Source organism: Kwoniella mangroviensis, chromosome 3, assembly GCF_000507465.2.
Source record: "Kwoniella mangroviensis CBS 8507 chromosome 3, whole genome shotgun sequence".
Lineage (NCBI taxonomy): Eukaryota > Fungi > Basidiomycota > Tremellomycetes > Tremellales > Cryptococcaceae > Kwoniella > Kwoniella mangrovensis.
The window spans coordinates 1,173,539-1,198,476 of NC_088829.1; the positions used below are offsets into that span (position 1 = coordinate 1,173,539).

At 43.7% G+C, this 24,938-nt stretch overlaps 9 protein-coding genes across 9 annotated transcripts; 3 read left to right on the forward strand and 6 right to left on the reverse strand.

Annotated features, from left to right (window-relative positions):
* Positions 1-347: 347 nt before the first annotated feature.
* I203_108253 (uncharacterized protein) lies at positions 348-2,643 on the forward strand (the record flags this gene model as incomplete). The annotated part of the gene is made up of 5 exons (XM_019148425.1): positions 348-516; positions 581-1,148; positions 1,238-1,449; positions 1,550-1,969; positions 2,051-2,643. The coding sequence occupies 5 exons, from the start codon at positions 348-350 to the stop codon at positions 2,641-2,643; spliced, it is 1,962 nt and encodes a 653-aa protein (XP_019002008.1).
* A 274-nt stretch (positions 2,644-2,917) lies between these two features.
* I203_108254 (uncharacterized protein) lies at positions 2,918-5,069 on the reverse strand (the record flags this gene model as incomplete). Its single annotated transcript, XM_019148426.1, has 8 exons — positions 2,918-3,085; positions 3,148-3,275; positions 3,352-3,754; positions 3,812-3,982; positions 4,038-4,075; positions 4,135-4,785; positions 4,845-4,860; positions 4,911-5,069. The coding sequence occupies 8 exons, from the start codon at positions 5,067-5,069 to the stop codon at positions 2,918-2,920; spliced, it is 1,734 nt and encodes a 577-aa protein (XP_019002009.1).
* A 387-nt stretch (positions 5,070-5,456) lies between these two features.
* Positions 5,457-7,256, reverse strand: I203_108255 (uncharacterized protein; the record flags this gene model as incomplete). Its single annotated transcript, XM_019148427.1, has 6 exons — positions 5,457-5,672; positions 5,725-6,009; positions 6,065-6,382; positions 6,451-6,717; positions 6,822-7,067; positions 7,134-7,256. The coding sequence occupies 6 exons, from the start codon at positions 7,254-7,256 to the stop codon at positions 5,457-5,459; spliced, it is 1,455 nt and encodes a 484-aa protein (XP_019002010.1).
* A 961-nt stretch (positions 7,257-8,217) lies between these two features.
* I203_108256 (uncharacterized protein) lies at positions 8,218-12,007 on the forward strand (the record flags this gene model as incomplete). Its single annotated transcript, XM_065518369.1, has 6 exons — positions 8,218-8,564; positions 8,618-8,813; positions 8,863-8,963; positions 9,020-9,237; positions 9,290-10,023; positions 10,070-12,007. The coding sequence occupies 6 exons, from the start codon at positions 8,218-8,220 to the stop codon at positions 12,005-12,007; spliced, it is 3,534 nt and encodes a 1,177-aa protein (XP_065372734.1).
* Positions 12,008-12,870: 863 nt separating this feature from the next.
* Positions 12,871-14,417, reverse strand: I203_108257 (uncharacterized protein; the record flags this gene model as incomplete). Its single annotated transcript, XM_019148429.1, has 7 exons — positions 12,871-12,904; positions 12,976-13,616; positions 13,682-13,742; positions 13,787-13,860; positions 13,914-14,039; positions 14,099-14,184; positions 14,243-14,417. 7 exons carry the CDS (start codon positions 14,415-14,417, stop codon positions 12,871-12,873), a joined length of 1,197 nt encoding a protein of 398 aa, XP_019002012.1.
* A 472-nt stretch (positions 14,418-14,889) lies between these two features.
* I203_108258 (uncharacterized protein) lies at positions 14,890-16,006 on the forward strand (the record flags this gene model as incomplete). Its single annotated transcript, XM_019148430.1, has 4 exons — positions 14,890-15,177; positions 15,312-15,447; positions 15,548-15,753; positions 15,884-16,006. The coding sequence occupies 4 exons, from the start codon at positions 14,890-14,892 to the stop codon at positions 16,004-16,006; spliced, it is 753 nt and encodes a 250-aa protein (XP_019002013.1).
* A 512-nt stretch (positions 16,007-16,518) lies between these two features.
* I203_108259 (uncharacterized protein) lies at positions 16,519-18,237 on the reverse strand (the record flags this gene model as incomplete). Its single annotated transcript, XM_019148431.1, has 3 exons — positions 16,519-17,287; positions 17,391-17,741; positions 17,909-18,237. 3 exons carry the CDS (start codon positions 18,235-18,237, stop codon positions 16,519-16,521), a joined length of 1,449 nt encoding a protein of 482 aa, XP_019002014.1.
* An 807-nt stretch (positions 18,238-19,044) lies between these two features.
* Positions 19,045-20,899, reverse strand: I203_108260 (tubulin alpha-1A chain; the record flags this gene model as incomplete). Its single annotated transcript, XM_019148432.1, has 9 exons — positions 19,045-19,173; positions 19,238-19,617; positions 19,671-19,729; positions 19,786-19,944; positions 20,012-20,327; positions 20,407-20,617; positions 20,679-20,734; positions 20,791-20,809; positions 20,882-20,899. The coding sequence occupies 9 exons, from the start codon at positions 20,897-20,899 to the stop codon at positions 19,045-19,047; spliced, it is 1,347 nt and encodes a 448-aa protein (XP_019002015.1).
* A 649-nt stretch (positions 20,900-21,548) lies between these two features.
* I203_108261 (uncharacterized protein) lies at positions 21,549-23,564 on the reverse strand (the record flags this gene model as incomplete). Its single annotated transcript, XM_065518370.1, has 10 exons — positions 21,549-21,640; positions 21,714-21,929; positions 22,010-22,153; positions 22,227-22,417; positions 22,475-22,495; positions 22,568-22,707; positions 22,846-22,934; positions 23,025-23,333; positions 23,409-23,464; positions 23,545-23,564. 10 exons carry the CDS (start codon positions 23,562-23,564, stop codon positions 21,549-21,551), a joined length of 1,278 nt encoding a protein of 425 aa, XP_065372735.1.
* Between the last annotated feature and the right edge of the window lie 1,374 nt (positions 23,565-24,938).

Here is a 24,938-nt window from a genome sequence, read left to right on the forward strand (position 1 = left end):
AAGAGTCGATACGACAGGGTTATACTGACTACTTACATATGACGCAGATCATTGAACTCTGCTACCTGTGTTGACAAAATCATCCTTTATACCCATACACGAACATCCTTTGACATTCGACTCCTTCTCCAATTTTTGGCAATGATTGCAAAACATCGTTGTTTCCGTATTCATAGGGAGATATATAGCCCATCAAGGATTGTGTGAAGATGCGATATCTACGATTCTCAAACCTATACAGCTCACAACTACTATACACTACTGATCCTCGAATACTGATCTCAAAAAGATCTACATAATAACAACACAACCCCCGAGATTCATATCACCAGTGAGAAGACCGCATCATGTCGTTTTACAGTCCTTACAACCCTATGGCATACCACGGCCGATCATGGGGACCTTCTCCCTCTTCCCAGTCCAGTTCGTCCATACGAGATACATTGAGCAACTGGAGTAACAGCGCGAGGAACTATGTGAGCGGCTTGGCTCAAGGTGCAGCTGATAGAATGAGACGTAAGTTCAACCCCTGTAAATCAAAATTGAACGATCATGTACCAATTAATGATGGGAATAATAGCCAACACATCACCACCTGGATATTGGATGGATCCTTCTCTCTCATCTGGCCAACAGTCAAGCGGAAATTCAAGTCCTAGTAATCAAAGCTCACCATGGTCATCTCCCACTCAACAACCACAACAATCACTCGTCCCTGCCCAGTCTTATCCAACTTCGCAGGGTATACCCCCCAACCAAACATACCGAACTGGATCTGAATCTGATCAACCAGGAGTGAAAGCAGGGATGTACGATGATGGTCAGAGAAAGGGCTACGAAATAACATTTGATACTACTAAATTAAGTGGTGATCAATCTTATAAATCTCAAGTGGGAGATGGAAAAGGTAATATAGCCTTCACAGCTATATTGTCGATAGATCCAGGAGGAAGGAAACAATTTGATGTTTATAGTGGTGCTGGTCCTGCCGATTCCAACACTTCAATGACTGGACCTCAGTTCCAACCTTCACAAAGTAGTAATGGGATGATCGGTCCAAGTGGTCCGAAAGGATTCACAAATATGACGGGTCCCACGGATCCAAGTCAGAGCTCCACCTCTGAACCGCAGATTGATCGTATGCCAAAGTATGTCCATGCCTCTCCCCGTGCCCTTCAACATTTTATCCGAATGGTGGTCACTGCTGATGATACCTGGATGGTATGGTATGGTATAGCTTTATTGAAATGATGAGTGATCAAAATCCCCAGAATTGGGTCTACGGTGTGCCACCCGTCGACCTATCCAATATAGGAGCTTCCAAATCTACCACCTACGGCGAGAAAGGGTCGAAATACTCTGATATACTGTTCGAAAAAGGTGTTGTAGATGGGTTTGATGGTCCGAGAAAAGTTCTGGAAGATACAACGGACTGGGTTCAGAATAGATGTGAGTTTTACTGTCACTAAGTTATATCCTAAAGCAGTTTCATCTCCATTTGGAGATCACTTGCTTAACATCTTGTTAACAATGTTCGATGGTTGTATAGACCACCACGCAGATTGGACCAAACAATATGGAGTAGGTAAACTAGCATTGAACCGACGAGATGCTCGAGAAATCGCTTCTCAATTCTTAGATTCGGATCACGACGGATCAATATATCGTGAATCCCAATTAACAGACATAATGGATGAATACGTCTCGACTGGATTATTACCTGATTCCAACCTTGTTTATGTCGATTCTGAAAGACCCACCAAGGAGAATGGTTTAGGCTCGGCATCGAGTTTGGCATTCGACGGATCAAAGTTATCCGACTGGGCTATTAATATGGTTGGACCACCCGAAGAAGGTTATGGAGGATACGGAGGAGGATATGGAAGTGTATTTAGTCAGAGACAGGTTGAGAAAATGAAAGATTTGATGGATAATTCACAAGCTTATGGAGATGATTTATGTGAAGCTGGTAAGTTTTCTTCTCACATCATAACTTAGATTACTATAGAAATAGGAGAATACAGAGCTGATATATTTCTTCTGTACGCAGCCGGTTTCTCACCTGAAGAAACATCGTTATTCTCTTCTCAAATCGGTTCACTCCTCACCACCGAAGTGACCTCGTCCGGTCGGACTAAACCAGATGACGATCAAAGAAGATGGGCCTATATGAGTTTGTTGAAAGCAAAGAAGGTATATGACAATCAATCTGATGAAGATAAAGAAACCTATAATCGATTGGCAAGTGGTAAATTATCAGTTGAAGAATTGAATTCTTACCTCCAACAACAACAATCAGACTCACAGCCCTCAGCTTCAGCGACTTCTGATTCAGCAGGTTCAACTTCGAATGCAACTCCAACCAATCCAAGTGTGGAAAGTCAATTAAGAGATCAATATGATAATTGGCGAAGATCCCAATACCAACCCCAACCACGACCTACGAGCAGTAATGGGATGCCGCCATTTATGCAAACCGGTTTCAACGGATACAATCCCAATGCTTCAGGTACCGGAGTAGGATCAGGATTGAACAAGCCGAGCGCAATGAAAGGTGGTAGAGTATCTTTCAACCCAGGCAGGGAAGAACAAGATTATTGGAAGAGCCTTCCCCCTTCTGCCGTCTCTAGAGGATCGTTTTAAGTACATCACTCCAGTATCTACCTTCCTATCGTAGCGTCATAGTGCAATGTATCTTAGATGAGAGGAGGCATTATCACCATGAAGAGAGAGAGACAGTGCCAAATTTGGTCACTTTGAGCTCAAAGATGGGTTCTTACGCAGGTATAAAACGCTAGTTGGCCGAAGTCACTCCTTGAGCATGACATGATCAATCAAATACATGCCATACCATAGATACATTACCAAACAATACTAAAACTGATTCTATAGAGATACGCATACACACTCAAACAATCTAATTCAATCTGAAGAACTTATCCAGTACCTTTGAGAAAGTTTTAATAGCTTTATAAGTCTCTTCATAAGTAGCGATAGAGAATGATAATCTGAAATAACCATATCCTTTACCACCGATCGCATGTTCACCGCCAGCATCAAAGTACCATCCCGGAGCGAATAATACCTTTTTCAAGGAAGATCATTAGCATTCGCAGCAATACTGACACTTGAATTGTTTATACTCACCAGATTATCAGCTAATTCGGTCCATAACTTTTGGACCAAGACGTGAGTGGCATCTTCGCCTTTTCTAAGGAGATCTTGATAATCTGGATGTTCACTGACGTGTACACCTAAGAAAACGAACATACCGGCTGAATCACAATATGACCACAAGTATTAAATGATTTCTCGTTTTCCGGAACCACAAGGTTAGAAGAGGTCACTCACCAGTTGGAGGCGTGAACGTCACCAAAGCAGGGCCGTGTAATCCTTTCTTCTCATCCCATTTGTTTCTCGGTTGTTTCGAAAAGCATGTGATCGTCTTGGTACCTTCAGGGAACAATCCTCTGACAATAGAGTTGTTCGTCTGGTCAAATTCAAGATGGAAAGTGTCCTCGAAGGCATCACACATCCAAGTTTTTCTCATATTGTAAGTGGCCTTGACACCTCGCAACCATCGGATATAACCTTCGAAACCCCACTTCTGCAACATGGTTGTGGTCAACGCAGTAGCAAATCCACTGGGAGCTTGAGTGGAAGTTTCCGTGATTCGGGTTAGTCGTTCGATGAATTGGGGATTGGCAGTGATCCATCCTAATCGAGAACCAGGAGCAGATGTTTTCGAGAATGTCTGAACATACAACGTCAGCTGTGATTTCGGATAATAGAAATGAGGCGCATCACTTACGTCCATTCGAACGACCCTACCATCTGTGTCGAAATGGAGGTAGCTTGGTGGGAGGGCTTTGATGAATGCTGCATTTCCCTCAGATCCCTCTTTCTTCTCGGCATCTGCTAATCGTTGAGCAAGAATAGATCTGTCGGATTGAGTTCCTTTGGGTGTCCATTCGCCGGTGTACTGTTGATGCCTAACCGTCAACAACGAAACATCGAGATCGAGTGATTCAACTTACCAAGCAATAGTATGGCTCATCCTCACAGATAATGACATCTGATCTATACTCAGCATCGTACATATCGATGAATATGATGTAATCGTATATGACTCACCATATTTCTTACAAATCTCATAAAGCTGCTTCTTTCTCTTCGCTTCCATCGTAGCTCCCGTGGGATTTTGTCCAGTAGGAATAGTATACATGATATGAGGCCTTTTCTTTCCACCTCTTTCATCTTCTTTCCATTCTCCTAAAACCTCTTCGAGATGTTCAGGTGACATACCTTCCTTATCCATCTTGATGGGTATAGTGGGACATTCAAATGGTAAGAAAGTGTTAACTGCCGATGGATAAGTCCATTCTTCAACCAAAATCGCATCTCCCTTCTCTACCAACAGACTAATGATCTTACCCCACCCATCTGTATTTCCAACATTGACCAATACGTCCCAATCTGCATAAGCGGGTTTATAAACTTTCGAGACGTACTCCCTCAGGAAGAGAGCCAGCGATGGTGGACCGGTAGCAGCTTGGTATTGCAATGAGGTAGACAATTGGATTGTCTTTGGATCGGGAGGTCCAGGAGCCCACTTGGGAATTGTAAATGACGAAGTTGGCAGAGCTGCTGATGAGCTGGAAAATAACCAGGATAATAACGATTTGTTCTTCTTGGGTTCTCGAGGTGGATCAAGTGGGAAAGCATCATGGGCCAGAATCGTAGCTGATAAAGTCTCGAAGGGAAATACCTCGGGATGAGGAATACCTGATGATGGTTACGAACATATAAGCAGTAGTCTGAGTTCAACTTGAAAAATAATATACCTCCTGCCATGACAATCTATAGGGTATCATCAGTTTGAGTTCTGTTCACGTGAAGGTGAGACTTACCATTCCTGGGACACCTTGGTATCTGTAAAGCTCCTTGAGACTACTTGCAGCTCGATTCTTGGAAACTTGGTTCAAGTGATGGGTAAAGTCCTTTGCCTTTGGCAATGAAGCCGAGGCATCGTATCTGGGTTGAGTGCCAAACTCGAATGCCGAGTCCATCGTGGATACATCTACAGTGGTTTTAACAGTATACACAAAGATGACAATACAGATAGGAAAGAAAGTGAGGAGATAGATATGATGGGCAGATACGAGTACGAGTATGGGTAGTTACGCTGAATCAGCGACTTGATGTTATTTGTACATGGAGTTGTTCTCAGCGATAAGAGGCGACGATCGATTCATCTAGAGGTCGCATTTTACCGGATCAGGAAATAAACAGATGATAGGAATCGGATATATCCGATCATACTCCATATGGTGTACCATTTCGCAATCCAGTTCAGTTCTATTTCCAGCTCATCGAATTGTATATACATATGCATGGTATATCATGAACATCGTCATCATCATCATCGTTCTGTGTGATAGCAATAGATGTATCATCTATCTCTTTCGTTTCTCACCCTTGACAATTTTCTTAGGTTGAGAGTTCTTTTCCCATTCTGCTCGTCCTTCACCTTCCCACATCCCTTTGAGCCACAATTCACATTGCTCCTTGGTTCCTTGAGGATGGTCCAATTGCCAGACATTCAACGCTTGTCTTATAGTCTGAAGAAGGGGAGAAGGCGATATGGCAAGTAATTGTTGGAGTTCGGTTCCCTGTTGCGATATGTCAGCATGATCTGTAAGAAACGGGAACAATTGAACTGACATTAAGCAGTAATGGTTTATCTATAGCATCTGGTAACCCCGAATCTTCGATCCTTCTTCTGAACTGCTCATACTTCTGTACGACCTGTTCTGCATTCTGATCCCATTGTCCAGTCCAACCCGGTAATATCTCTATGACGGCCGACCAAGTCAACGATCTCTGCCAAGGTTTGACAACAGGGTTCTGCATCCATGTACCGATTTCAGATCTGACCGTAGCAATGGGATTAACAATCTTAGCAGCTTCAAACAAATTTGTCACTCCATTTTTGGTTTCGGTAGATAGCTGTTTGTCAATCAGCGACTACTCTGACAGTATTTATGAACCTTTGTCAACTCACTTTCAACCCTTCGCTTATCACTATCGAGGCTGCTGGGACGTCTTTTCCCTTTCTCTTCACCGCCAAATTACCGAAAGGTGTAACAGCCGTAGTCAGCCATAAAATCTCATCGATATGGAAGCCCTTGTTGACGAGGTCTCGAAGAATTTGCGCCGAACCGATGGCACTCTCTCTTGGGGGATTTACTTCGCAAGTGAAAACATATGGGTGTAATCCTAAATTATCGATCAAAGACATTGCTCGGAATGGATCATGTTTTAACATCTTCGTTACTTCTATACCTATACGTTCTTTTGATACTTTCGTTGCGATCGCGGCCTACGTTCATACAATCACTCATTTCAGCTCGGTGTCAAATCACTTGTTTAAGAGATATTTTCACTCACCTTGACATCTTCCTCTTTTATAGCTTGCATCACATGATCTTCAATCTTCAGGCAAAACCTACTAGCAAATCTTACGCATCTTAATATCCTCAATGGATCATCTTGAAATGTCTGTCTGGGCGGTAAAGGTGTACAAGCTATTTTCTTTTCTAGATCCGATAATCCACGTTGAGTATAATCTTCAACTTCTCTAGTAGAGACATTGTAAAATAATGCATTGATCGTCAAGTCCCGTCTTGAAGCATCTTCAAGAGGCGTACCAGGTTTCTGAGTCATTCCCCACCGCGAAAGTCAGCCCAGTCGCCTGAGCCTGCGAGCAGGAGTGGAAAGTGGATGGGACGAAGAGAGCAGAGGAAGGGGAAAAGACTTACAACTTGAGGTATCCTACTATCCGCATAAGTCTCACTTCTCAATCCCACAAAGTCACATTCTAATCCTAATATCCTCGTTGTCCCAGTTTCCAGATGTTTGCTTTGTTCTGGATTCGCAGCTACCCTGCCTACTGATCCTGTAGTGACATCTTTGGTTTTTAGATAATTCACAAATTCCACGGCGAAGGAATGTCCGGATGGAATGGATAATGCTATATCCAGATCGTGCGAAGGTAGCGACAATAACTACAAGGCAGAGCGTCAGTAAGCTTGACTTTGACGTGAAGTAGGAGGAAGGAAGGGTGGACCCACTTTATCCCTTACCCAACCTCCTGCTATCCTACATTCCACAGGAGGATCAAGTCTCCTAGAGAAATCGTCAAGTAGATTGACGAATTTCGTCTCTACTCCGTCAAGTACAACTTTCCTTGCCATTCGTGATGTGCTATATAATCGAAAGAACAATCTCATGAATTTGTTTAGTTGAATTGCGTGGGATTTGAGTTGGGCTAAAGAAGAGCAAAGTCAAGAGAAAGTCGATTTTGAAGCGAGGTGATCAACCTCCACTCGTGTCGTTTTGACTCTCTTGACTCATAACATTTTTGTTCCTCTTTGTCATCTCTGCATTGATCTGACCAGATTGAGCCATGCATGTGTATGCATGTACGCACGACTTGTCAGATGACATCGGCATTGCCAGTGATCTCCATCTGACAAGTCAAGGTTTGATGGATGAAGAAGAATGGGATGTCAAGTTCCGGCCAGACAGATGGGGGAGTGAAGATGCACCGAGCTTTCGCTTGATGAACAGTCACAGACTCGTATGCATTGGCATCCTACGCAGCTTGTTCATTTGAGATATGCATGTAAAGGAAGAGACTGAGACTGGATTATCCATCGGAAGGTAGACGGTGCATGCGCAAGGATGTGTTGAATAATAACAGCCTTGAACATATATGCACAGTGGATTGACTCACACTATCGTTATCATCGTCATCACCATCCTCCGTTATAACGCGTTTGATCATTCTCATCTCCATCTTCACCTTCACTCTGCATCACTTAGCCGACTGCTCACTCATCAACAGCATATCGTACCATCTATTATCGTCCCCACCTTGCATGTACACCCTCGTTGTGAATCGACATACCCAACGACGTATACACATTCTTAACGACGCTCGCTCTTCCTGCATCGAGTTCACAACAAGAGGAATCGGACCTCGGACGACTCGCCGTTTACACGCCTTTCTCGTCAACTTGAGACCCAACCATATCGATATTTACAATTGGTGATGGAACAGATCATACGTACGTATATCTACTGTTTCTCATCTACATGTGGATGATCAGCACTGACCAAATGAGGTACCTCACGATGATTAGTTGTATAACGATGTCAACACTTCGTCAACCACCGGCAGTCGTCCCCGGGTCAACTTCCTCTTCACCTACGCTCGTCACTTCCCCTCAATTCCTTCGACCCAACTTACCTGATCCATCATCCTCTTCCCTCAATCGAGTCACATCGGCAGGTTCATCATCCCAACATGCGGCAGGTAGGATACCTTCATCCCGACCTACTGACTCCAACTCGAGGAAATCAAGTTTTAAGGTTTTATCCAGGCAAGGGTCACTGAAGGATAAGGACAAACAGAAGCATGGTAGGGAGGTATCGAACCAATCGGAATGTAGTGATGATGGATTTAGATCACCTCTATCAGAAAGTGGAAGTGCTGACGTGTGAGTTCCTTTCATCTCGTGTACAGAGAGGATATTGACTAATTGGGTGGTAGTATCGAAACGGGTGCTGTGAGAGTACAAAAGGATCATGGGTCCGGCAGATGGATGATCAATCAATATAGAGTATTACGCGAGATTGGGCATGGAACACATGGAAGAGTACGATTGGGAGAAGATCTAAGTGCTCAATTACCGATAGACGAGGGAGGAGATGTCGGGTTGGGGATATCACAAGGAGGACCGTTTTATGTGAGTTACCCTTGTCAGTGACTTAGCTGATCAGGTTTAGGCCATCAAGATAGTTGACCGGAATCCGAAAAAGAAACGTCTAACGGGCTTGGGCAGACAGAAAGGAACGAAAAGTGGGAGAGATGGCGCCAAGATGCTCAATGAGTCTGAGTGAGTTATTCTCATTCCAGAGGCTATATCTCACGTAGCTGATATTGTAATCCCAGAATTCGTAAGGAGATTGCCATATTCAAAAAAGTGAATCACCCCAACGTAGTTAGGATGAAGGAGATTATAGATGATCCAGAGTCAAGTAAGATCTACATGATTATGGAATGGTGTAAGAATGGAGAAATACGCTGGAAAGAAGCCGAAGGAAGTCCCGCTCTGACGGTTGGAGAGACAAGAAAGATATTCAGAGATACTCTATTGGGATTGGAATATCGTGAGTTGCCCAAACTACCGAATTTAGCTGATCATCCTAGTACATCATCAAGGAATTATTCATCGAGATATCAAACCTTCAAATCTACTGCGAGCTGCCGACAATACTGTCAAGATATCCGATTTTGGTTGTTCGCACTTCTCAGAAGCTCTTAGAGCGGCAGCTGCTCAGCCAGGTCCGGAAGGCGACGCTTATGTAGATGATATTGAATTAGCCAAGACAGCTGGATCACCAGCATTCTTTGCTCCTGAAATGTGCTACTCTGGACTAGATACCGATATCTCTCAGCGTAGCACGAGCTCACCGCAGTCGACACCGATGACCGAAGTTCCTTCTTTCACTCTCCGACCTCCATCTTCCATCGAGACTCGCTCAAGTCAATCGGATCCCTCGAATCTAGGTAGTAGCATACCCCTACGTCCGACACTTAGTAACGAGTCCGCCTTTTCCCGCCGTCCACCTTCCGCCAGATCACATTCTTCTTCTGCTACCATCCACCGAAGAGAGCGATTGCCGATAACCAACGCCATCGATGTTTGGGCGTTGGGAGTAACCCTCTATTGCTTGTTCTTCGGTAAAACACCCTTTGATGCGCCGAATGAATACCTTTTAATGCAAGTCATCCCAGTGCAGGATTATGTGGTCCCACCATTCGTAGGGAAAGATCATATACCAACGGGAACGGGTGGTCTACCTGCTTCTGAAGAAGCTAATGAAGGTCTAGACTTGTTACGAAAGTTATTGGAGAAGGATCCAGCCAAGAGGATAACCCTGGAGCAGGCTAAAGTGAGTTCCGACTCTGGTCAAACCTTGGCTGATGATTGATCACCAGAAACACCCCTTCACCCTTCGAGGTATTTCTGATCCCACTTCATGGCTCGCCAAGACGGATCCTCACACACAAACTTTCGTTACGGTATCCAATGACGAAGTTGCTGCTGTCATTACCAAATCGACTGGTTTCAGAGATCGTTTCCGTAAAGGTATCAAGTCGATAAGTCACAAACTTCAGCTGCTGAGTGGATCAAATCGAACGAGAAGCAGGAGTATCGGCGAAACAGATTCTCCTGGAGAACCTCATCCTCCCACGTCCAGTCATCTAGGTACACCACGAAGTTCAAAACTGCTAGGTCTGGTACCGTCAAGTCGAGATGTATCGCCAATGACTAGTCCTCTCCCTGCTCCTCCCGGTTTATCTCGTCGTCTCTCCCTACTGGGATCGAAGCTACTTCCTGGAGAGAGTCCTCAACCTCAAGGTGCTTCACCCAACGTGTCCGGCCATACATCCCCAGAATCAAGCAGCGAAGTTCCCAATCGAACTCCTTCTGTCAGTTCCATCCAATCTGCACCGGGCAGATCGTTCATGGACCAACGCAGACCTTCGACCCACCTCGTTCCTCCAGCCCCATCTACGATGGTCCCTCTCGCTGCTGATGATACCCCTAAATCACCTCGCCCTGTCGCATCTTCCAGTTCACTCGACAAGGTCAAGAACGCTTCTGATATATCTCCCAATAGTAGTCTACGCCGTAGAGGGTCAGGCGATATTGATACGATCAACAAGGAGATGGGATATCGACCGAGAACTCACAGTAATGCTTCAAGCATAAGTAGTAAACTTGCGAGGCTACTGTCCAGAACGGGATCTCAACGTTCACGTCGTCTACAGGATAAAGATAGAGAATTATTAGCTGCGTCTGATGTAGAAGAGACTGGTGTAACGCCATCCGCAGCTTCTTCTTCACCTGCCGATGCTCTGGGCCGTATGAGTTTAGACGAGATCCCCCGGAGGAGCTTGGAGACATTCGAATCCGGTTCGTATAGTTCTCAACAGAGGGCTTTCGCACCTAGTCCAGAGAGAGGTATAGGTATGTGGAATTGGGATAACCGATTACGTGCTGCGCCTCTACGTCGTGGATCTAACTTATCAGAGGAATACACACCGACGAAAGCTGCTGGTCGAGATGTGGTGGATGAAGAGGAAGTAGATTGGAATGGAGCTATATCAGATGATGAAGAAGAAGATTACGGTGATGAAACAAACAACGATCACAACAATAATGATAATTTAGATAATTACACGACTACGAATACTACTGGCACGACTACTTCATCTTCATCAAGGATGAATTTCAACCATTCGACATTAACACCTAGTGCACCCAACTTACCATCCAATTGGAGGAAAACAACAAGAGATGGTTTGTTAGGATTGGATATTCCCCAATTACCTCCGATAGCAACTACGACAAGCAGTCAACCTGTTCCTGTGGCTGCTCCACCCACATTGGATCCTATACCTGATGGATCACCTTCGACTAGTATATCATCATCTTCGAAACAACCTACTTCCAGTACCAGTACCACTTCTACAAGTGCAAGTGCTAGTGGGAGTGGTAGTGGGAGTGGGAGTATCAATAGTAATCCTATTAATATCACGAATGATACGAGTACCAATTCGATAAATAATCAATTACCACTTCAACGTACTTCCTCGAGAAATAGTACCCATTCGAGTTCACGTATCTCACAATCGCATTCACCGTTCCGTTCGTCGTTCTTACATGAACGTGCAAAATCTCCATTAGGTTTACATACTCATGCGGACTCCCCCAAAAGATTGAGTAGACAGACTTCTGCTTCGGTATTTGATCTTCAAGACGATGAAGACGATGGCAATGGGGATGGGGTGGATGATAATGGATTGGCTATTACTATTGGAGGTAGAAGAGAAAGAGGTAGAAAGAATTCAATGTTAAGTAATAGGTAATACCTCGAGCGAAAATTATCGATAGATGCGAGGAACGATCCATTAAATTAGATTTCTCTTGTGTGTAATTTATGAGATGTTATATTCGTATTCATATTCATATGCATATAAACGTATTGAGTGTAATGTACTTATAATCATAGAAATGAATTGTCATTTGATCTCCTCAATTGATCAACGATACCGTTGATCTAACGATTTGACAGTGTGTATATCCTGTTATAAGCTCAGTGATCGGAATGCAAATTAGGATGACAACGAGACAGAACCATTCATACATATAACATATACGTATATACATCTAACACCTACGATATCTACCATACAAACAAGACTATATACTTTATATACGGTGTTGTAGTTGTAAAATGATCGATGAACGATGATCGTATAAAAAAACATCAGTAAATCACTTTCATTTTTTGGGGTGTTGAGTTGTTGTTATATGAGAAGAGAAACAAAAGGGAAAAAAAGAAAGAGAGGAACTATCAGAGGTTCGTTTATCTATTTACACTAACACTATCTGAATTACATATCTACAAGATGATATGACTATATACCTATAAACAACGATATAGCTATATCACCTTACTTATTGCTATGACTATCAAAGACTATAGAACAGGTTTATGTAGATGTGAGGTATACGGTTGATTGTATGGATTATAAAGTAGAGGTACGGTATTACGGTAGTAGTTGACAGAAGAAAGAGAAACGGAAAAGTTATTTGGTTTTAGATAGATTTAAGAGATGAGTAGGTCTGGGTATATAACATAGACAGTGGGTAGTGGGTTGGGTATAAGAGAGGTGGAAATGAAACCAAAAAAAGAAAAGGAAAAGGTTAGTACATCACAGATGGTATATTAGAAGAAACTGGATACGTATTGGGGTAAGAGACTAGATCATTTCAAACAAGTCATCAGCTTTATCTCCCATCATGAATTCCATAGCACGTGTTGATCACTCACGTAGCAGCGCCGACTCCCAAACTGAATATGATAGTACCCCAAGCGATCTTTTGTCCAGTCTCCCCCAAGATACCATTCTGGACCACACGCTTGTTCTTCCTTACAATCCTGTCCTTACCGTTCGTTCCCGATCCTCCTGAAATGATCACCCCATCATCATCATGGTTTTTACCTCTTTTGGTACCTCTAGTTTCTTCAGGGAGATCTACACCTTGTTCTTCAAGTTCTTCTCCTACGGCCGCTCGAAGTCTCAATTCTTTCTTGAGATCCTTGACGAGTTGTTTGGCAGATTCAATCTCAGCTTCCATATCGACGTTGGTACCTGCAGGAGCGGTGACGGTGGTGGTAGCTTCGAGAGTGAGATGTTTTTGACCACCTTGTTCTGCCTCGGCGACCGCAGCTTCTCCTCCAGTGGAAGTGCTAGATGAAGCTTCGGCGGCGGGGGTAGAGGGAGCTCGTCTTTGTCGCTTGGATGCGGGCGAAGCTGTCTCGGCGGTAGTCATAGATGGGACTGGTCGAGCAGGAGCGGCAGCGGTTGTGGTTTCAGATGGGTTCTGTCGAGCCATCTCCTCGGAAGCTGCTTGAGATCGTTGAGATTTTCTGTAGGCGACATTGGGGTCTGGGATCGCTCGAGCAAGTGACTGTATATAGAGTGATACAATCAGTCGGGATCTTCTGTTGTAGGGAAGGGAGGGATGACACATACAGCAATCAATTCTTGGAGGTTATAAGCTCCTGCCAAATGGATAGCGAGGTGTCTGCTGACCCTGTAAAATGAGTCAACAAGATGTTCTGTTTGTTGGAGACCTACCATTGACCGGCTAATCTGACTACATCGCTACCTCGACCACCGTTGGTACCTCGAGTATCGAAAGATGATTTGACCTATGATCAGATTAGATCAGCTTGATGACAACGATGTTAAATAGTAAGCTTACCCAGTCCATCTCTCGCTTCTCATCTTCATCAGTAGCACCTGGGAAAGCGACCTTGTACATGGTAGTCAGGGAGATAGCGTTGGTGTCGTATCTTCTAAGGATGAATGCATGACTTGATGTCCCGGGCTACACATGCATTTACATGAGCTTCAAATGTGAAGTTGCAAAAAGTCATTGCCACTCACTGTAGGAACCTTGATTCTACCTACGACGATTTCCTTACCTTCACGAACGATAGTTTGGAATTTGACGATCTTGACATCCTCGGGCACTGAGAGTGGACAGCCGTAAGCCATTTGCACAAGATGCCACGGAAAGGAATAGCTTACAGCTTGTGAGTAAAGGATTCCTCCTCTCTTCTGGGAGTCTAGGCCTGTTCTCATGATGAGGCAAGGGGGTAAGATCGTATTGAGCTTGCGCGCCTTCAGCCGAGTAAGGAGGAGGAGGTGGGATCGAGTTGCTGAAAGCAGCGATGTCGTCGTGTTGAATTGCGTTTGCTGGCATTGTCGTCTGTTGATTATGTCGAGTGATGAGTTGATGAAAGGATGATATAGAGGTTGACAGTGTTATAGGATGGTATATATATATGTGAATATAAAGAGAGAGAGAGTCGAGTGTGAGGAGGTGTTGAAGTGTGTGTATATAACGTACCGACATGAGATTCACACAACCCTACTCGAGAGTGGCACTTGAAACGCGAGGGTCAGTGCTCTCTCTCCTGTCTCTCTATTGTTCAACATATCCCCGTATTACCGTTGGTGTGGCATAAGACAGCATTCAGTCAGAAACGGTGATCTCCACCCTCTGATCGAGATTTACGAGATTATTTTATTTTCATTTTCCAAAATGTTGAAAGCTGAAAGTGAATTTTGATTTTATTACTGTGCATTCGACCTATCCTACTAGATCGCTCATATATCAATTCATTGTACTTCATTTCATCCCATAATCTAATCCCGATAGTCAGCCAGTCAAAATGCCCAGGTCAAGACGATCCAAAATCACCACACTTTCCAAAACCCCCGTGCGATCCACGAAAGCCTCCAAGCAAGCTTTGGTGAATGAGATTCGAGCGACAGTCGACAAATATGATCATTGTTGGATATTCAGCGTAGGGGATATGAGGAACGATGGTTTGAAAGAGGTCAGAGCTCAGTGGAGGGGGACAGGTAGATTCTTCTTTGGGAAAGGGAAAGTCATGGCGAAAGCTTTGGGAGAAACACCTGAAACGGAGTATCAAGAAGGTTTGAGTAATGTTGCGAGGGTGAGTGTGGTCGTGTTCTCACAACATCAACACTGCAGTCAAAGCTACAGCTACAAATGAATTTGTAGTATGTGTTAAACACCTGAATCTGCAGACGTGTCAGCTAATTATGGATGGATCGATGTATAATATAGCGACTGAAAGGTCAAATCGGATTGTTCTTTACTTCTCATCCAGTGGACGAAACTGTTGAATGGTTCGAATCATGGTCGAAGAAAGAATACGCAAGGATGGGAGCTAGAGCCACTCAAGAAATCACATTACCAGAGGGTGAGTAGGACTCACGAATATGATCATGATTTATGATTGATGATTGAAGAAATGATTCTAAAGCGGTATACTAATTTTTCATTTCCTTTCACTTGTTTAGGCCCATTATTAACACCCTATACCGAATCGAACTCTGGTGACCCCTTCCCTCACTCTATGGAACCTCAATTACGTGCTCTCGGCCTAAGTACATCGTTAGTAAGGGGTGTACCATCGTTGAACAACCCTCATCTGCTCTGTAAGAAAGGAGAGAAGCTTTCAAGTGAGAAATGTAGGATATTGAAATTGCTGGCTGTTCAAATGGCTGTGAGTCTTTTTTTTTTTTTTTTGAACAGTTCTCATCAAAAGGCCTATCGTTAGCATATTATCATACAGTCCATATATGTTGAATATAAAAAATCTCAAAGCTGACGCTTATTTATATTCATATTCATAGGAATTCAAAATAATACTCGGATCGAGATGGTCAAAAGAATCAGGTTTCATACAAGGTAAAGAATTAGATGGAGCAGAGAGTGACAACGAACAAGGAGAACAAGAAACCATGGATCAAGATTAATTCTTCTCTTGGTTTCCCTTGGTTTTCTTCTTTTATACATACTTGTTCTTCTTCATTTATTCTTTGGTCTCATTAGCAAATTGATAGATTTCTCATAACGTACGTATGTTATCATCAACTGCATGTAATACAATTCATCCAAACGAAACAATCACGACTAATCGTGGAAAAAACGATAAACTTACATGTGAACTAACTGATGAGAACGATACCACCTATGAGAACTACAAGAATATCACTATGACTATAAATAGCAAGACTAGGAAACTAATCAAACAACCGAGGTGAATGAAACATGTATATGTAAAATAGATATATATAATTACTTTTTTCCCTTCAAATCAAGAATCCAAACAACTCTCCATTCTCCCTATTCCATCTATTATAACCTAAAAACCTCATTTCCATCTACCTCTGAGTCCTGTACTGTAATCCGACTAAATCAGTCAAGTTTCAAAGATAATGTTACAACCCTTAGATTACGATATCGAATCAACAGATGATCAAACTGATTATTGATGATCTAATCCATTACCTTCACCTAGAATAGCCGCCAACCCACCTAAAGCAGCGACATTCCCATGACCCGAATTGATCGATCTCGTTAAATGATATTTCAGCCCATTGGCCTGTTTATATACCTTATCGCATCCCTCAATGGGACAAGGGTATCTTCTCTCCCCTCCTCCCTCCGCATCATCCGACGTGACCATCTCTTCCCGGGCAGCTCGTTCAGCTTTCTTTTGTGCCTTTCTCAAAGCTTTCGCCTGGAGTTGTTCCGGTGTCAACACACCACCAGCACCAGGATTGGAGTTGGGATGAGTACTCGTACTCGTACCTGTACTTGATCCGGGAGTAGGTGGAGCATAAGAAAGTAAACTTGGTGGAACGCATTGAGGAGGTTGAGAGTTATTTAACTGTGGTCTGAAAGCTGCTGCCCAAGGGTTGGAAGGGGCTATCATACCCTGTGGATGAGGTAGATGTCTAGGATGATGTTGTTGATGAGGATGATAATTCAGTGTAGAAGGATAATGCGTTGTGGGCTCATCCATTTCTATATCCATCATTCCAGGTGGAGCAGGTACATCACTGTGATGTGTGATTGATGTTGGAGTAGGTGGGATTGGTCCATTGGTATTGAACCGATTATTGGGCGGTTGACCTGGAATTTGACCTGGTCCGAGTCCGGGGCCGGGTCCAAGACCATTCATGGAATTTTGAGCGGCACTGATAGCCGCCATTCTGACGTCTGGCGCTAGGTTGGCATGTTCTTCTTCGTAGCTACGGATGGGCAATGTCGATTGATCAGTCTTCGATAATTGATCCGAATATTGTCTTTATCTTTGTGATTATATCAATCGTTATGGGTAAACAGGAAACTCACTGTTCCAACAATTCATGTAAACCATTCAATTTCTTCCCACAACATGAAAAATCTTTGACATATCTAGCCTCCAACTCTCTATCCCTACTATTCAAGCTCGTTCCCAACCCGCCGAAATTGCCCATACTCTCCACATAACTTGCCGAACCTACTGATCCCGATGCCCAATGGGGAGGGGAGATGCTCATCCCCATACCCGTATTCATATATGCGTTGGGTTGTTGATGATGGGATATTCCCAACGCGATAGCTTGAAAGGGCATATTGGGACCGTAAGAAGATGGATGAAAGCCTGAATGAGGGTTTGATGATAAGGACGAGTTGGCATATCCAGGTGGAGAAGATCCGATCCTGGTTTGGAATAAATCCAAATCATTAAATTAGTAAATTAGTATATGGGGGATATGACTTGAAATATTGGTATATGTGATATACTGTGGCAACTACACCCCAACTTTGACAATTGGATCGATTGAAAGTGAATAAACTTGATTAGATCCAGACGGAAGCCCACTCACTCCATGTCATTCCCACCATTCCCACCCCCACCTCTAGATCGCATCATAGCACTTAACCCGCTCATCCCGTTCCCACCGCCACTTGCATTCGTATTCGAATTCGAATTCGAATTCTCCCATCTTGACGGACCACCCTGTCCCTGTTCCTGTCCGTGGGGGTATCCGGGATATTGATGTTGATGCTGACCATAAGACGACTGTCGAGGGAAACTCGTGCCGGTAGGAGGATAATGATGATTTATCGAAGGAGAAGATGAGGATGATCCAGATGGTATAGATAATGGTTGTTGAGAACCAGATCCAGATGGAGTACCCGATGAGAAAGGCATGTCGTCACTCGTACTCCAGACGACGTTGTTCCGATAGTCCTGTGGATGAATGGAGATGATGATCAATATGCTATGCTATGTTATCTCACAAGACCTCGGATGACTAAGGTGGATAGCAGAATGCGGTGTGGAGGTCGTCAAGTCGGATGAATACAGACGATGATCGATAGGAAAAAATCGTGTTTCTCGGTCTTGCACGGACGATGGGATGTTATGGCTGATCGATGAGTCTATGTATGTGGTGGATGCAAATATCTTTAGCCAAGAGATTGATGGGATGATAGGATGGGACAGGATGATGTTGATTATGATGTGATCCAGGATGCAGGTTCGTAATCAATCAGATCAGCGAGTGACTGAATGCGGAATACAACCCTACTAGCAATTACCTCATCGGGTAATTTGATCGATCACATCAAGTATGTCACCTGGAAACAATCCATCCTCATTCCCATGTAACTGGACACTGTACTCTGGATTCTTGAACTTTGCTATATGATCATCATCTCAGACCCAGACCCGAGGGAAGCAAAGCATGTCCAGATCGTTGAAACTTTCATAAAACATTCAAAGTGGGAATTAGGTACTGTAAAGAAGGGTTAAAAAGCTGTAAACAGAAATCATACGACACTGTTGGTGTATACCGTGAGGGTGTTTTTACTATGATAAAATAGATGAAAGAAGAATAATGAGGTATATAAGAACAAAGAAACGTCTCGGTTTATCTTTTTGTTATATTTATCCGCCCAAAAGAAATCAGGTAGCTAGCTCCCTTTTGATCATTATTATTTTCTTCAGTTATCTATTCTAGTATTCACCCTCTTCCTCTTCGACATCAACAGAGTCGATTCCAACTTCCTCGTAATCTTTCTCCAAAGCTGCCAGATCTTCTCTTGCCTCTGAGAACTCTCCCTCTTCCATACCTTCACCAACATACTAAACAATGAACAAAAACATCAGCTGGCATTGACAATACTCAAAAAAGGGATATTCTACTCACCCAGTGAACGAACGCTCGCTTGGAGTAGAGCAAGTCGAATTTGTTATCGAGACGGGCCCAAGCAGTAGCGATGGAAGTGGTGTTGGAAAGCATACAGAGAGATCGAGAGACCTTGGCGAGATCACCTCCGGGAACGAGAGCAGGGGGTTCGTTACAGATACCCAATTTGAAACCGGTAGGACACCAGTCGACGAATTGGATGGTTCGTTTGGTTCGGACGTTGGCGACGGCGGCGTTGACATCCTTGGGAACGACATCACCTCGGTAAAGTAGACAACAAGCCATGTATTTTCCTTGTCGAGGATCACATTTGACCATTTGGTTGTTGGACTCGAAACAGGAGATGGTCATTTCAGAGACAGAGTTGGACTCGTGGAAGGCTATTTATTCGGTCAGTCATGCACACGGGTCTGCGAAGCAGAGTTCAACTCACCCTTTTCAGCAGACACGACAGGAGCGTAGGTGGCGAGGGGGAAGTGGATACGAGGGAAACTGAATCCAAGAGATTTAGCAAGGTGACTTGTCACCAGCTCAGCAGAATTACTCACGGTACCAAGTTAGTTTGGAACTCGTTCAAGTCGACGTTGAGGGAACCATCGAATCGAAGAGAAGCAGTGATGGAAGACACGACTTGGGCGATCAATCTGTTAAGGTTGGTGAAAGATGGGGAGGTGATACCCAAGTTTCTTCGGCAGATGTCGTAGATGCTACGGCCGAGTCGTCGAATTGGTAAGCACCACGGAAGTTCACAGAGAGAGCATAAGGCAGACTTACGCTTCGTTATCAACCATGAATGAACAATCAGAGTGTTCAAGGGTGGTGTGAGTGGTGAGAACAGAGTTGTAAGGTTCTACGACCGAAGTGGACATCTTGGGTGCGGGGTAAACTGAGAACTCAAGCTTTGATTTCTTTCCGTAATCGGTTGAAAGTCTTTCCATGAGGAGAGCACCGAAACCTGAACCTGTACCACCACCGAAAGAGTGGAAGACGAAGAAACCTTGAAGACCCGAACAGTTATCGGCGAGTCTTCGTACTTGTTCAAGTACGTTGTCGACGAGATCTTTACCGATGGTGTAGTGACCACGAGCGTCTGTTGGCATGACGAGACGATTAATCCTCCCCTTATCAGCCTTGATACTTGATAACCCAAACTTCAAGAAGGAACTCACAGTTGTTGGCAGCATCTTCCTTTCCGGTGATCATGGTTTCAGGGTGGAAGAGACTTCGGTAAGTACCAGTTCGAACTTCATCAACTACGTTGGGTTCAAGATCGACATAGAGGGATCGAGGAACGTGTTTTCCGGTACCGGTCTCAGAGAAGAAAGTGGAGAAACCATCATCACCACCGTGAGGAGATCCTTCCATAAGACGTCCATCGGGCTGCAGAGAAAAGGGTCAGCCGTGCCAGATATGGAATTGAATGGAGCTTGAGATAACTCACGCTCAGGCCATGTTCGAGAGTGTAAAGCTCCCAACAAGCATTACCGATTTGGACACCTACATATTCACATGATGAGCTACATTCCTCTTATGGTGGATTATTCTAAACATACCGGCTTGACCAACGTGGACCTATGAAGAAAGCAATATAATCAGCCAAGTGCTCTCGCCGTTGCTGTTGGACTGTGAAGTGATTCAACTTACACTGATAACCTCTCGCATTTCGCCCTATTGCTGCTGTTTCGAAGTTGGATTAGATAGGTTAGTTGAGAACGGTAGATGTAAGAATAGTCGACTATAAAGATTATATGATGAGGTGAAAGTGATAATGAAACGAAGTTGTCAGATTTGGTATTGAGTTGTATTGTTCAGAAAAAGGATTGTGCGTTGAAATGGAGATGAAGATATGGGACCATGATTATAAACCAATTATCAGCATTGTCCTACCCTACTCCACGCAAACAGGGAGGTCCAAGCTCGAGTCCAAGGGGAGAGCACTCACACACTAAGAAAAAAGGACTGACAGGTGAGTCGTGTTAGTCGTTCAAGATGGAGAGAGTGGGGTGTGGTTGGTGATAAGGAGTGTGAAGGTGATTGAAAGAGAGATGAGGTTGATTGATTGATTGTAGGATGTTGCAATGAGTGATTTTTGATGGACTGGACTAGCTAGCTGGTACTCTGTGTGTTGACGCGCATTCAATCTCAACTCGCTCTGCCAACGACAAAAGGACGCGCATCAGACAGACACGCACGCATGGACCAGCTAGAGTACTCGGCATTATACGGAATATACATGCAGTGGCATTTTGCCCCATACCTAATCTATCTATACATGTACGTATTATGCTGGACTCCATCTATCTATGCAGTCTTAACATCTCTCCAATAACCACGCTCTCCAATCCGCCAACACCCTCTGACGCTTCTCATCGTCCGCCTGATCAATACCAACCTTTAACATCACTAGTGATACCAACAGTCCAACTCAGCATCAGAATCATATCTGTCATATTTCTAGGGAATTTGTACTGCTTACCATGTTCATAATCATCGAATATCTGTAATTGTTTATCTGGGTTAGGTAGCCTGTCGAAAAGTTTGATTGTACCATGATGAGAGGTTGCTCTATCTTTATTACCATGAATCAATTTTATAGGAACGTCGATTTCCTCCGCCCGTTTTTCAAGTTCTGACATGGCTTCTACTGCTGCTAGACCAGTGGCTATTCGTAATTTTCCGTGATAACACAATGCTAAACACCCACGCACCCAACATGGTATCACATCAGTTTCCTCTTCTCTTGCTTATCGAGTAATACAGAAAGGAACTTACGATCCGCTTCGAAATCAGCTTCCACTCGAGGATCATCCGATACCCTACCTCTCACACCTTGAACGAAAGGTAATGGACCAGCTACGTATGATATAGCTCGGCCAATCTGCTGAACGATCTTGGGCGGTATAGATTCTTTCGATACTACAGTGACAGTCATTATTGTCAGTTCAATAAGACACGTTCATCTTAAACCAAGAAATTCAAATTTGCTTACCCTCAACCATTGGACAGATCACGTATGCACCAGTTACGTGAATCCTGACTTTCTCATCTTTCCTTGCTCTCTCGAGATTATCGTAACCCTTTCCATGTCCCTCTTCAGGCAAGGGACTATCAGCTTGAGATCCTTGGGAAGCGACCTCGGAAGCGAATTCGGTTGGAGGGTATTTGAGTAGGTAGTACAATCTATGCATTCGTATGAGCTTCTGTCGTTCGAGAAGCACGAAGGAAACAGAGCCTCACACTGTCCATCCTCCCATGGATCTATGAAATGATCAAGCAATTCACATCAGCATGCCTGTATCATTGTATCGAGATCGAGTGAAGATCACTTACGCTCCGCACAAAAATACCTTTCTCTGTTCTCTGCCATTCGCCAAATCTTGCTGAACCACATCCGTCAAGCAAACATGTAGCGCAGCGGGAAGGACAAGGAAAGATGGTAGATAAGAGTGAACGCCTGTTGATCGACCGTACTGTATCATGCGGCAATTGGTAAACAAAATAGGTCAGCTGGATTTTGTCGTTAAAATCACAAAATCACAAAATCACAAAATCACGAGACAAGATTCCCTCGTAAGATCGTCTTCGGATTTGCTGGATACTGGACTTACAGATGGTAAATCAGGTATGATCACTCTAAATCCAGCTTTTAAGAAGTGATGTAAATGAGGTGTGTATCTCAATCCATAATCACCTAATCCTACTCGGAATTTACGATCGTTCATCAACACATAGTGAATCAATGAAACTGAAAGGCCAACGATTTCGGTAGAGAAAGAACAACACTTACCATGACATAGAATCATATCTTTGCCTAAACCTTTCCCACCCTCTTCCCATCCACCTTGAGGTTCATCCTTATATTCCCAAGTACTATAACATATCCATCTTCCACCTCTTTTCACTCCCTCTTCTACCTCCTGTAAAGTCAGATTGACATTTTCGGAATAGATAATTTGCGTGGTATCGTACGCTTGGTGTAAATTTTTGAATGATTTATAGGGCGGTAAGAATACTCTACGATATTTGGAGATTATATGGGTATCGTCAAGTATCTCAGTATGAGGTGGATAACGAGGAGTGATATATCGTCCGTATGCTATGTCAACACCAAATCAACCTCAGAACAAATTCAGTCGCAGACCTTTCGTCAGCATACGAAAAGTTAGCTTACTGGAATCAGGTATATGGTATAATCCAGTATTCACCAAGTATGGCTCGATCAATTCCCTATATCCGTGAAAGACGATCAGCACGGAAGACCTTGCCTTGAGATGTCACATGGGACGGGTCCGATGTCACTCGCTTACCAAGCTGGGTTTTGAGGCATGTTGGACTTTCGTCGATCTTCTTGGTGGGTCAAGTCTGATAGACAATATCAAGGATCAGAATTATAGATCCAAAATGATGATGGATGTGCTGTGGTTGTTGTTGTAAGATAACCGGTATGACCGACGAACGACAGTTCGGACAACACCGAAAAAAGGACAGGTCAACTCAACTCTGAGCTGGTGGTCTGGTGACACCGAGCGATCAATGATCAACAGAGAGTAGATTCACAGTCCTATGTGAGGTATCAGGTGTCTCGAGGGTCTTGCTCAACTCCGTGACGAAAGGAAGCGTTAAAGGGGTCATCATCTTGCTGTCAAACATCCTCTAGACATGAGGAAGAAGCGTGTTATGGTAGTCTCAAACTAACAGACACATGCTCATAGTCCAGGAGGATATGGATAGATCCACTGCGAACGTAGTGATGATGCACATCTACATAGTTGATCGTTGATCGGAGGAGGAAAGAGGGAGTATGCATGACATGATCAGGTGTCTTGTGTCTCCTTTGTATCCGTCTATTACGGGTGAAGAAGAGGGTTCTCGCTGTGGGATGGATGAGTTGATTGCAAAGGGTCTAAGCTGACTTCGGATGATTTTCCTAGTGGTAGTGCATCCTAATGCATTGACATCATCATATATCATCAGAAATGGAAATCACGGTTACAACGTGTTTTTAAGCTCCAACCAACTAACCACTACGAGTACTGCAAATCTCAATCTACCATATCTACCATATCTCAATCTATCGTATTCCATCTGTATCCCCTTCCACCTCATAGACCATATACATATATACCCCAACAATCAACAAGGCATCACTGCATCAGACTATTCGATTCGATTCGTATCATTTCATTTCATTTCATTTCAGACATCCAACCCCTCCACCTCATCAGTCCTCTTTCACCCTTACACCCTTACAAGAGCACCCTGCTCACATTCAAGTCAACTCGACAGATTCTCATTCTTATTCTCCTTGTCATCTAATTCGATGACCTTGGGATATATACAGAGTGAGTAGGTTCTGTAGTCCAGCTTGATCCAGTACAAAGGACTCTGTGCGATGTCTTTGGGTTTCATCGTTTGTCTATCTCCTTTCATTCCTGTTCATCTAAACTGACTTCGCGTATAGTTTCCTCATTTCATAGCAACTGGGATAATCTACCTGGGAAACTGATATTATCGAGAGCAAAAGACATTCTTGGTCGTGTAACAACGCATCATTCGTCTCATAGACTGGATTCGACATCAAGATTGTAATACGGTTAGAAGGTAAGCCCCGATTTCTATGATCCATATCCCGTCTTCGCATCATCTCCTTCCATCGTCTTCCCCAATATCTGTCGTTGGACTGGCAAATCCCCAATCCGAT